A 12,796-nucleotide genomic window follows, 5' to 3' on the forward strand; every position below is an offset into this window, starting at 1 on the left:
ATTCTTTATGGATAGGTAGATATTAGTTTGATATCTGAATAGTTAGATTGTTTGAAAATACTTTTTGTAAGAGAAAAAATATACCTTTTTTCTGTTGCCATTAGGACTTCGATATTACAAACTTCACACATATTGGCAAGAAAGGTCTACAGACTTTCGAAAAACATTTTTTTGCCAGACTCTGGGAGAGTCTGGTTTAGGTCAGTTCAGGAAACACTCATTCAAGGTTCTGCAATAATATATTGTCTGTGGGTAGTACAAGGTCACAGGGAGGGGCAGGCATGTACACAACCCACTCACAAGAGGATGTCAATGTCTGGAAATAAGTATATGTTGTTAAAACAATAGATCGCTGATTGGACTTATTTCAATGGAAGCAGCAGCCTTCATATTGGTGTTTACTAAGAGGTTGGGGCTTTGCAGATGTAGATCTCTGAACACATCCATTGTTGATCACATCTAGCTTCTGTTCGGCAGTAGTGTTCTTTTCGCTGTTCTTCCAGAATTATAATGGACATGCTACGTATCCTTCATTCTTATGTTTATCACCTATTCTTTTTAATATACCCCTCTAATTTTTTTTTAAACTGTTTTTGTTTATTTTAGAGATGGGGAGGCACAGGGAGAAGGAGAGAGAGTCTTAAGCAGACCCCGTGCTGAGCGCAGAGGCTGACGCAGGGCTCGATCTCAGGACCCTGAGATCATGACCTGAGCTGAAACCAGGAGTGGGACACTTAACCGACTGTGCCACCCAGGCACCCTATCTCCTTTTATTTTTTCATTGTGGCAAGAACACCTCACATGAGATCTTACCCTCTTAAATTTTTAAGTGTACAATACAGTATTGGTAACTATTGGCACAGTGTTGTATAACACATCTCTAGAACCTATTCATCTTGTATAACAGAACCTTTATACCCAGTGTCCCCCTCCACTCAGCCTCTGGCAACCACCATTCTATCCTCTGCTTCTAAGAGTTGAATTGTTGTAGATACCTTTAAATAGGATCATACAGCATTTGTCCTTCTGGGCCTGGCTTATTTCACTTAGCAGGACATTCTCATGGTTCATCCATATTGGTACACATTGCAGGATTTCCTTTTTTTAAAGACTAAATATTCCTTTGGATATATGTACGTTTCCTTTTCACTTTTTATTTTGATATCGTTTATTTTTTTTAAGATTTTATTGTCAGAGAAAAAGTGAGTGAGCACAAGCAGGGGGAGGCAGGCAGAGGCAGAGGGAGAAGCAGACCCCCCACGGAGCAGGGAGCCTGATGCGGGACTCGATCCCAGGACCCTGGGATCATGATCTGAGCCGGAGGCAGGCACTTAATGGACTGAGCCACCCAGGCGTCCTGATATTGTTTAAAATTTTTAAAAATTATGAGAAGAGTACAATGATCCCCCTTACATTCTTTAAACAGATTCAAAAATTCACATTTTGTCCATTTACTTTACACATTTACTTTATAAACAGACCTGCTTTCTAACCATTTGAAAGCAGGTTACAGAATTGTGTCCTTTTACACCTAATTTTAGTGTAGATTTCCTAAGACAAGGACACACTCTTACATAACCATGGTACAATCATCAAAATAAGGATGTTTTAATACTGACCCTGTTTCTTAGTCCAGTCTGAGTGTTTCAGCAGTTATCCCATTGTCTTCCATTTCACCTTTTTTTTTTTTTTCCCCCAAACTCCATCCGGGATACAATGCAAGCTTCATTTATTGGGCTTAGTAGTTGTGCCTGTGAAGTGTCCTTTAACTTGGAACAGTTCCTCATCCTTTCTTTATCTTCCATGACTTAATATTTTGTGTGTGTGTGTATGTGTGAATATGTAATATTTTATTTTTTATTGAGCTATAATTGTGTAATGTGTAAGTTTTACATGTATGACCTGTTGATTTGAAAAATCCGTACATTGCCGTATGATGACCACGGTAGCATTAGCTAACACCTCGGCCGTGTCGCATAATTACTGTTTCTTTATTTAGCCACAGTTTCTTTATCCATTCATCTGTCGATGGACGTTTAGACTGCTCTCACATCTTGACTGTTACAAATAATGCTGCAGTGAATACAGGTGTGCAGACATCTCTTCGAGATTTTGATTTCAATTCTTTTGGGTAAATATCCAGTAGTGAGCTTGCTGGATCATATTGTAGTTCTATTTTTATTTTTTTGAGGAACTCCATACTTCTTTCCATAGTGTCTGTATATTTTATAGTCCCCCTCAACAGTGCATAAGGGTTTCAATTTCTCCACATCATTGCCAACACTTGCTATCTCTTGTTGTTTTGATAATAGCCATCCTGAAAGCAGGGAGGTGACCTGTCACATTGTGGTTTTGATTTGCATTTCCCTGATGATTGGTGATGTTGAGCACCTTCTTAGACACCATCAGTCATTTGTATGTCGTCTTTGGAGAAATGTCTATTCAGGTCATTTACCTATTCTCTAATTGGGTTTTTGTTTGGTTTTGCTGTTGAGTAGTGGAGTTCCTTATATGTTTTGGGTATTAATGGTTTTGGTTTGCAAATATTTTCTTCTATTTTACAGGTTACCTTTTTACTCTGTTTCCTTTCTGCACAGAAGCTTTTTAGTTTGATATAGTCCAACTTTTCTGTTATATTCCTAACCATGAGGAACTAGTTTAAAATTACTATAGCTTCCTTTTTAAGCCCTCTTACAATGAGTAGGGATTTAAGGACACCACAACATGACTCTAACCAAGACCCTAGCAAGCATTACTTCAGGCTACCAACATGTGCCTGGCAAGAAAAATTCCTGTGTATCTAATCTGCAGTCAAGCAGATTCCAAGACAACTGCTTCCCTGGGTTTTGTTTGTTTGTTTGTTTGTTTGTTTTTGTTTTGTTTTTTTGCTGGCCCTGCCATTCTTTTTTTCTGGAGGCAAACATTCTGGTTTGACTTGCCTTGGTATTTCTTACTAGAATAAGTCAATGTGTTGGAGCTCATGCATCAGTCATTCCGAAGGGCTTTTCAAATGCACACCTTTCCCCGTGCACCTGCTACTGGTGCACCGCTTACCGGCTGCTTCTCACCAAGTTCATTGCTGCGTGTGAAGGAGGTGGCTCAGATGGCAGGTGTCATCGTAGTACTGAACGGGACATGTTTTGTATAGGTTTCTTAAAAGATATTTGTAGAAATTGCTTGGTTTTGTATGCCTATTACTCACACTAGCTTTGACTTATAACCTTATTATTTCATGTGCATATAACTGCTGGTGCAAACAATGAATACAAGTGCTGAGAGTCATTTCTGTTTGATTTTGATCTCTGCTCAGTTTTGTAATCTGTTTCCATATTCACAGAATTTTGTGAATTCTCATTGGCAGTTCCTCCAAGACAGTGTCTAATCTTCAAATGCTAGGGTAACATTTTAGTTTTAATTCAGTGCTTGGCAGAATAACAGACAGTTCTCAAAGTTGATGAAGAGAGTCTGAGAAATTTGGTGGTGTTAGTTTCCCTACAAGGTTTTGGTCAAAATGACCTCTCAAAAGACAGGATTTCCTTAAAATTCTTGAGACCTCAAAAAAAAAAAAATCCCTAAATGTTCATCTCCCATTTCCCCCCCGTACAAATGGCAGATGCTCCCACAATTGGACTCAGGGCTGTTATCTGCCTCTGGGAAACCATCTTTTGCATCCAGGCATCCAGAGCTCCAAAGCTGTGCTTGCTCTAAGTGGGGAAAAAAGGTTCTCAGGACAGCCAGCATTTAGCTTCTGTGTTCCAGGGGTCCCAGCATTAGTTCACAGTCCCTCCGTTAAATAGTTTATTCCCTTAGTTTTTCCTCTGGAATCTGAGGGAGTTCTCTCCAAGCCTCATGTCTCCGGGAAGCTGCCCTGAGTCACCAGAGAGACCTAATTGTTTCAGGACCTCATTAGACCTCCCATTAACTTAAAGGAACAGTGACACATATTCAGAATGACTTCGTTGGGCAGAAAATGGTCTCTAAATGTCTGATACGGAGGTCAGTGAAAAAGAGGGAGTAAGGATTCTTGGAATGCTGTCATCCATAAAAACAATGAGGAAACGGGCAAAATATGCCAGAATCAACTTTTTCAGAATTCTAGAAATTAGCTGGTCTTGCAGCAATCTGGGGAGCGTTTATTTAGGAAAAACGAATGAATCTCGGTAGGAACAGCTGGCCTTGTGGCATTTCATTTGCCCTGTTCCCCTCCCTCCCTCTCTAGTTCCACAGTAGCCTTGAAAACCAGTAGCTCCATAATCACAGGGAAAGCCATCAGCCTGGCAGCCAGCAGAAGGGGCACAATGGAAATGAAGTTCTTTCCAAGCCTCTTTTCCTCCTCCTCCTTCTCGATTAAGCTATGATGTACTGTGAGGTTTGAGAACTAGTGAAGAAGCCAGTTTTAAGCCTCTGTTAAGGGAACATACACCATTAACTGTTGACAGAATCTGGGATCACTCAAAACCGATTACACGGGACAGGAGTGTGGCTCCTTTGCCGTGTTTATCCGTAGAAGACCGGGAGACACTAGTGCTGCCTCTCACTGGGGCCTTTTAAATATACCACAGTGAACCAGTCTTCAGTCTGGCTCTGCTCAAATAGTCTCTGTTTTATATGCAGTTTCATAATAACTTCAGGAAGGAAATATTGTAGCAATTAGTTTCACTCTGTATACTTCTGTAATGGTCCATGTGCCAAGTTTATTGGATTACCACAGAGGCACCCATCCCTCCTGCTGAGTCACCCACTTCATCCCTTGTAAAGCTCAGGTCTTTGTGGAAAGTCTTTTCAAGTAGCTAACGTAGGATGATCAGTGCTTGTGAAAGCGGAACACGGGTTAGCCTGAAGGCCGCAGTGTGGAGCGGGATGCAGGCTGCTTCATCTGCCCGCCCTTTCAACTAGGGTATATTGAACCTTGTTTACATGTGTCAACATGATTATGCAAGAGCACCTGAGCACTTGGTTGCGATGACTACTTTTGAGCTGTTTGAGTTTTTAATTGGTCACTGATGATTGCTGTGATTTTCCAGGGCAGCCTTAAGGGCATCAGTGTAACTCATACATTTGGTGGAGTTTTGTGGCCCTCATCACTTACCTTCATCCTTTGCCTGTGGCAGCTGTTAATCATTGTATTCAGCCTCCTTCTTGATGTCCAGGTGGACATTTGCAGCACCAGGGAAGAAGAATTTTTTTTTCCAAAGTCCAGTTTTTCTGATGATACTCGGTTCTTTTGTTACATGTGTTGTGGAATTTGGCCTCATCACAGAAATGCTACACTTTGCTTTATGAGGGTAGAGCAGGACCAGCTTTCCACCTAAGAGGACTTTTGGGAAATACTCCGCAGGGCGGTTGAAGCGGAAGAGACATTCTGATCACACCCTTAGTTAGCCCTCTGTCTTTAGGAGCTTCTAAACCCAGATCATCTACAAGTGTTTGTGTCTACGCAGCTTTTTTTTTCTTTATTTGGAAAGTAACGCACACTCACTGTAGAAGACTTAAAATACAGACAAAAATGGTGAATCCAAGGATCACAAGAGATGGGTATGTTTTAAATCTACATTGGTAATAGTTCACGTTCAGTTGGCATGCTGCCTTTATAAGACTCACCCCACAGTTTGTCTATCCCTTTTAGATTTACTTCTTGAATCAGAACCCTATTTAAAAAGAACTTTCATATGCCTAAAGAACCTTACTAGGAATAGGTCTGTATTAAGTCAGTCGAATCTGGCTTGATTGAAAAAAGGTTGACGCTATGGGGATTTTAAGTACGATACTTTGCAGAAAAAAAATGTTCTCCTTTGAGATGTGACCGTCCTCACTCCACCATATCCTGCTGTGCAGGTGTGTGTCCTGCTGAATTTATTTTGTACACAGTGTGCTTGCAGCAGAAGGCGGGGCTGGGGCTGGAGTGTGGGCAGAGCACATTTCGTACAGGGAGCTATCAATATGCTTACCTCTTGCTTCCTAAACTAAGGGGTGAGCCCTCAAAAGCAGAAGCAGCATCTTCCGTTATCTTTCGTTTTCCCTTAACACTAAGTAGGGTTTAGTATAAACAGGGGTTGCTTAATAAAACCAACTTTGGAGCTTAAACACGAGTTTTAGTTTGATTTCCTGTGGCTGATGGAGAACATCAGAGGCTAGTACTTTTATTTTTAGGTTCTTATTTAAATTCCAGCTAGTTAATATACAGTGTGACATTATTTCAGGTGCAAAGTATAGCGATTCAACACTTACATACATCACCCAGTGCCCGTCACAACACACGTGTACTGCTGCATCGAGGCCCGTGCTTTTAGATGGCTCGCCTTGTCCAGGTGTCCGTGTTGTGGTTAAGTGGATCCAGGAAATTGTTAGTCTTAACTCTGGTATTTTAGGGTCCATTTAAGGGGCTCTTTTCAAACCAGTTATACAGGGACATGTTTTTTGGGTACTTCAATACATTGGAGCTGAATTCGGAACTATCCAAAAAGAAAAAAAAAAAAAGGCGGTAAGTTACTCAGTTGATAATTAAAGCAAATACACCAAATATCTACTTAAATAGATTTTCAAATTCCACAAAATATGCTTATTGAAGAGTAGATGACTGTACATGCTAACCCATGGCACGGCCCCTAAAATCAAGCCAAAGAGATTTAATGTGATCCTAAATTAAGTTAGTATGTGCAAATATTTGTGTTTGCAGAGGTAAAGAGTTGTGACCTCTCTCAGGGTGTATTTACTTAATGAGAGAAAATTGTTTTAGAATAAGAATTCCAAAATATGGAGCAAAATTTCCCATTAAATTAAAAAAAAAAACCCTTCACTTTTCTGATAAGTGATACAGGATAAAGATTAAAAAACAAACAAACAAACAAAAAAAACCCAAAACTGCTTACGGGGCGCCTGGGTGGCTCAGTCGGTTAAGCAGCTGACTCTTGTTTTTGTATCAGGTCATGATCTCAAGGTCGTGAGATCGATGAGCCCTGCCTCAGGTTCTGCACTCAGTGTGGAATCTGCTTGTCCCTCTCCCTCTCTGTCCCTCTCCCTCTCTCCTCTCTCTCTCTCTTTCACTCAAAATGAATAAATAAAATATAAAAAAAAAACAAAAAACAAAAACCAAACTGCTTACCAAGTGCATTGACCACTGTGTTCTGAGAAAGATGCCCAGATGCTGCTGTTCTTAGCTAACTGAGCCTTAACCCCGCCTGGTGAAATAATTGCTGGGGGTGGGGGAATGACACCCATATAGACCCAGTGCTGTCAAGATGACGGATGTGAACATTTGACAAAGAACTTGCCAGCACAGATGGCTGTAGGCAGTAGCTTTTTCACATGATAACCTGACAGATTGTCAATGAGTTGCAACTTGTAAAAAGAGACTGCCCTGAATCCCTGTGAGGACACTTGGAGTCTTATCTCTTACTTTTTACCTGCTATGTGGTTGTAATTTCTTTGGGCTTCAATTTGCTGATCTGTGTCAGGAAACGTTGTTAGAAATGATACCACAGATCTGCTTTGGCTATCAGTGCTGATTTTTTGTTATTGGTTGTAGTGGCGTTTTTTTATTTTTATTTTTTTATTTCTTAAGATTTATTTGTCAGAGCACAAGCAGGGGAAGGGGCAGGCAGAGGGAGAAGCAGGCTCCCCACTGAGCAGGGAGCCCAGTGTGCAGCTCAATCCCAGGACCCTGAGATCATGACCTGAGCTGAAGGCAGACACTTAACTGACTGAGCCACCCAGGCATCTCTGTAGTGGTGTTTTTTAAAATCTATTGTGATGCTATGATTTTGAATACAAGTTCAAATGTTGCCTTTAATTCTCCATTTTTGTATAAACACAAAAATAGGAAAAACAAATTTTAGATTAAATATCATACACGTTAGAGAAAAAGCTTATCTTTTTTAAGCATAGACTATCAATAAATATGCATTGTTTTTATTTATTGACATATATTTTTAAGTTCCTTAAATATTGATAAGTATTCATGTGCATTTTAAATGTTGATCCAAAATGTTTATTTGAGATTACCCACCTACTACAATAAATAGAAACCTTTTGTGTGACTAAGTAATTAGAATGTTATAATTAATCCGTTGTTGCTAGTTTCTACAACTACTGCAAGTAATGACAAAAACATTTCCGCTTTTTAGAGTCTTACTACAATCCCGAAGCTGAAGGACTGGATTGAGAAGTGAAAGGAGGGAGCCTGCTGTGTTAGTTCACCTCTCTTAGGAAACACCATTAATGTGTATGTTGGGTCTCTTTGGCAGAATCATTAAGCTGTATGCAGAAGGGATGAAGAAATCTGCAGCTGTGTAGACCCGACCTATCCCTCTTCCCTCCATCTTCTGCAGTCATTGCTGCCCCTGAATATGATTTAGCAATAAGTTGGTTCCCTTGAAAACCACCTTTTTTCTTTTTTGAACTTAATCATAGAGAACTTCGTTTTCTTTGGTAGCCACTGCTTTCAATGAAAAGTGCCATTAAAGAAATACAAAACAGGTTAGAATAGATTAAGAAAGAGGTGGGCAAAGAATTTCTGATACAGAGAAGAAGCCCACAGACGTTGGGGTCACGTTGGCTGGGTGGTGGTTGTTTGAAGAGCACCCGTCTCTGAGAGACCTCCACGCAGTGTGTTAGCAGACATGCTGGGGCTGTGGCGAAGTGACTTGTCCTAGAGTAGTGTTTTAGATGGTGAAATTGTGCTTACTATCACCAACACCCGAATTCGTTTCCTTAACTTTGTTTTTGCATTCAGGGCTGAATTAGGCCAACTTCCATTGCTGCAGTTTTATTTCCAAGTGTGAATGAGGCAGGAAGTCTTTGAATAAAGCATTCTTCTTCCTCTTCCTTGTCATCCTCCTCCTCTTCCTCCTCTTCTTACTGCTCCCCCTCCTCCCCCTCTCCCTCTTCTTCTTCTTCTTTTGGTTATAGTAAACTGTTTGTATTATAGAAGTAAGTTTTTCTAATTATAGGAAAATTAGAACGTAGATGTGAAGAACAAAGAAAAATCTACAATCACATCCCCTGAAATAACTACTATGTAATTTATTGAATTTCTATCATATTTTCCTGTAGCTACTTTTCTTTAATACGTGTGTCTATGCATATTCATGTAAAACAGACATCATGACGCACATCATTTGGTTAAAAAAAAATAAAGCATTCTCCTTGAGACTGGCATAAGCAAACTAAGTTTTATACATTCAGGTATATGGAGGCAAGTGACATATTGAAGTGCTTTTCACAAATATATTTAGCTCATTCGTAGGCTTATGTGAAAAAATCATCTTCTGCTTGATAGTTTTTGAATAGAAAATGAATAAAAAGGGCTGCTTGGCGAAACAGTTTCAGACAAACCTGTCAATTCAGTTTTCAACTCTTTGCACCTGTGGGGCTTTTGAAAGTGGTTAACATTAATCAGAACTCCCTTTAGATTCTTGAATTAGGTCAAGAAGAAGGAAGGCCTGGGGCTTGTATATCATTTCTGTCATTGATGTTATAGGAGAGCAGTTGACAAGTTTTCAGACTGGCTTTTAGTTCGGGCTTGGAGTTGCAGGGAGAACTGCACTTGGAGGCACTGAGTTACAGCTCCCGTGGGGCCTCTTGGCGGTGTTAGCTTGTCTCCTAGCACCACGTTGACCTTGCCGCTTCCTAACTGTGTGCACTCTCTGGGAACTCTCCAGACGGGAGAACTAAGGCTGAGCAATGTGGGGTCTCTAGAACGAGTCTGAACATGGAAACCCCTTCACCCTGTGAAATACAGCCTATTTCCACCTCAGTTTCAGCTTCCACACCGGGCTGTAGGTGAGGGATCAGGCGGAGGGGGCATCTGCATACTGTGGAGGTCTCATCACAGGCTGATGTCAAAGTTGCTAACGTATGACCTTGCCTAGGCTTAAACTCCGGGCGGGGACTCCTGCGAGCAGTAATAGGAAGGTGCGGTTACACTGGCGTCAGAGGATTCGAGGTCTACGTATAAACGAAGCTTCTCCCCTTCTCTTGTGTGCAAACGCAGTCTGCAAGCGTGTTGTTTCCGATCACCTCTGCAGCTCCAGCTTGGCTTCCTGGTTAGGAGCCTGGGGTTGTTGATGAATCTCGTGTACAGTCTGATGTGTTGTGTGCTGTGAGTGAAGTTGAGTGGCATTGTCCGTGGCATCTGGCTTGACAAGACGATGACCAGTGCAAGAATTGTGTAGGCCTTGCAGTCCACAGAAGTAGCTTCATGGTGACGGGTTTGATGGTGGTGGTCTCAACCTGTAATCCTCATGTAGGTGCAGGTAAATGTAGGGAACAGTTCCCATTTTTTAAGTGCATCTGCCTACGCTGAGAAGGTAATCTATAGCTTTATAGAAGTTTCCCTTTTTATTTGTAGATATAATACTTTGCCAAGCAGAAGAACCCTGAAAAATTCAAGATTAGTGAGTAAGAAAGATGACGTACATGTCTGTGTCATGTGTTTACGTGCCATCATGAATTACCAGGTATGTTTGTGTTCTGATTCCTTAATAAAAAAATCTGAATTCGTCAGATTCAGATCTTGTCCTCTTTGGTTTCTTAGTGTAATTTCTATTTGAAGTAAATACCAGGATTTAATGTGATTTTACTAAAAAAGAAAGAGTCTGGTTCATTTTAATGCTCAAGAATTAACTCAGTGCCAGTGTATTTTAATTAGCATTTATACTCCGTGATTTATTTTCCCCCTACAGTCATAAACTTGTTTAGATTCTTGGTAAATATTTGTGACCATTAAAGACAGAGTAAGCTGCTGGTCGTGGGCGATAATGGAACATTTAGAACATTAGGAGTGAATAGACTCTCACATTGGTCAGTAGTTCTCAAAGGGTTGTATGGTAAAAAAGGTAAGAAGTTATAATTACTGTCTGTTGGACTTAGTGGTTCTTTTTTTTATTTTTAACAATTTTATTTATTTTATTTGAGAGAGAGAGAGAGCACAGGAATTGGGGGGGGGGTTGGGCAGAGGGAGAAGCAGACTCCTTGCTGTGGGCAGGGAGCCTGACTCGGAGCTCCATCCCAGGACCCCAAGATTATGACCTGAGCTGAAGGCAGACACTTGACTGACTGAGCCACCTGGGCACCCCTGGCCGTAGTGGTTCTTAATCCTTATCCGGAGTACCTGGAGGATTCTTGCTTAAAGGGCAGATTCCTCTGCAGGTGATTTTGATGTGGGTGAGCCCCACCATGACAGGGAGAGAGACAGCTTAATGTGTGGGTTTTATGAACTCTAGCAACAGTCAAAGTTGGGGCCTGGAGTATCTAGGGTGAACTAGGATCCAAGGTAGATAAATGGGACTAGGGGTAAGAATCGAAAAAACCGAATTCAAATATAAAGATAGGATTTGGTATCCATGCCTAGGATTGCTGAAGGTGGGTCCACGCGGAAGTGGAAAATAAGTGCATAGATGGAGAGGGTAGTGGGTCAGTATTAGAATCCAGACCCAACTTAAGGGTGCTGAATTGAATTTGAGAAGGGGAGTGTGCATTGTGTCTTCTTTCAATCAGTATTTTTTGAGCATTGCCGGATAGACCCTGGTCTAGGCAGAGGGAATATGGCATTAATAACTAAATGCCCCAGGGAACTTACTCTCTAATGAGGGGAGACAGATGATAAATAACTTGAGAAAACATACAGTGTTCCAGATAATAATGATGGGGAAATGAAACAACAGCTAACACTTTATAAAAAACAAATCCAGAAAATAAAACTAGCACTACAGAGTGTTTCCTACTAGGACCAGCACTTTTAAGCCTGTTTACTTAATTTAAAGCTCATAACAGTCCTACAAGATTGGTAGTGTTACTCTCCCCAGTTTACTGATGAGGAAACTGAGACACAGAGAAATTAAGTAATGTGCCCAGGATCATATATAGTCAGTAAGTGGTAGAGTCAGACTTAAATCCAGAAGGATCAGCTCCAGAGAATTGTTACTAATACTGTAGAAAAACTACCCAAGAAATAGGAATGGGAAGTGATGAAAATGTGTGTTCAGTTTTAAATAGGCCAGCCAGGGAAGTGTCATGGAGAAGTAGCAGTTTGTCATAGTAGCAATTTTAACGAGGGAGCAAGGTAAGAGGTTCTAGGGAAAGAAGATTCTAGGTAGAAGAATGGGTGAGTGCAAAGGCCGTGGGGCAGGAATAAGTCTGATGTGCTCAAAGCACAGAAAGGAGGCTGGGTTGGCTGGATCGGTGTAAGTGAGAAAGAGAAGAATAGGAGATGAAATCTGAAGTTAGCACGGGGTCCTAACTGTGTAGGGCTTTATAAGCCAGTGAAAGGATTCTGGCTTTACTATGAGTGGAAAGCTGTTGAACAGTTCGGAGGAGAAATGTGGCATGATCTGACTCTTGACTTTAACATGACCATTCTAGCTTCTGTGTTTAGGATTGACCTTGGGCGGGCAAAGGCAAAAGGGGGTAGACCGTTTAGGAAACTGCTACATTAATTTAGGGGAATGTTGATGGTGGTATGGGCCAGGATAATAGGAGTAGAAATGATGAGAGGTAACTAGATTCTGGTTTTCTTTTGACAGTGAAGGCAACGACATCGGATATGTGGTTGAGGAGTGGAGGGTGGTCCTGAGGTGTTTGTCTAGGGCCCGTCAGATGGAGGTGCCATCTACTAAGATGGGGAAGGCTACAGGATGAGCAGATTTGGGAGACAAGGTTAGGAGCGAAATTTTAGGGATGTTACCTTTAAGATGTCCGTAGTCATCCATATAGAGACCGTAAGTAAGTGGTTGGATATGCCAATCTGGAATTCAGGGAGAGGTCTAGGAGATATAAATGTGGGAATTAATAGATGGTG

At 41.1% G+C, this 12,796-nt stretch overlaps 1 protein-coding gene across 1 annotated transcript in view; it reads left to right on the plus strand.

Annotated features, from left to right (window-relative positions):
• Positions 1-12,796, plus strand: part of FMNL2 (formin like 2) — a 296,810-nt gene that overhangs the window by 221,471 nt on the left and 62,543 nt on the right. Inside the window, 1 exon segment of the mRNA XM_045781864.2 lies at positions 10,349-10,457. Coding sequence (XP_045637820.2) covers positions 10,349-10,457 — 109 coding nt within the window.

The sequence above is a fragment of the Ursus americanus genome, chromosome 1, assembly GCF_024610735.1.
Source record: "Ursus americanus isolate L20-20 chromosome 1, mUrsAme1.1.p, whole genome shotgun sequence".
Lineage (NCBI taxonomy): Eukaryota > Metazoa > Chordata > Mammalia > Carnivora > Ursidae > Ursus > Ursus americanus.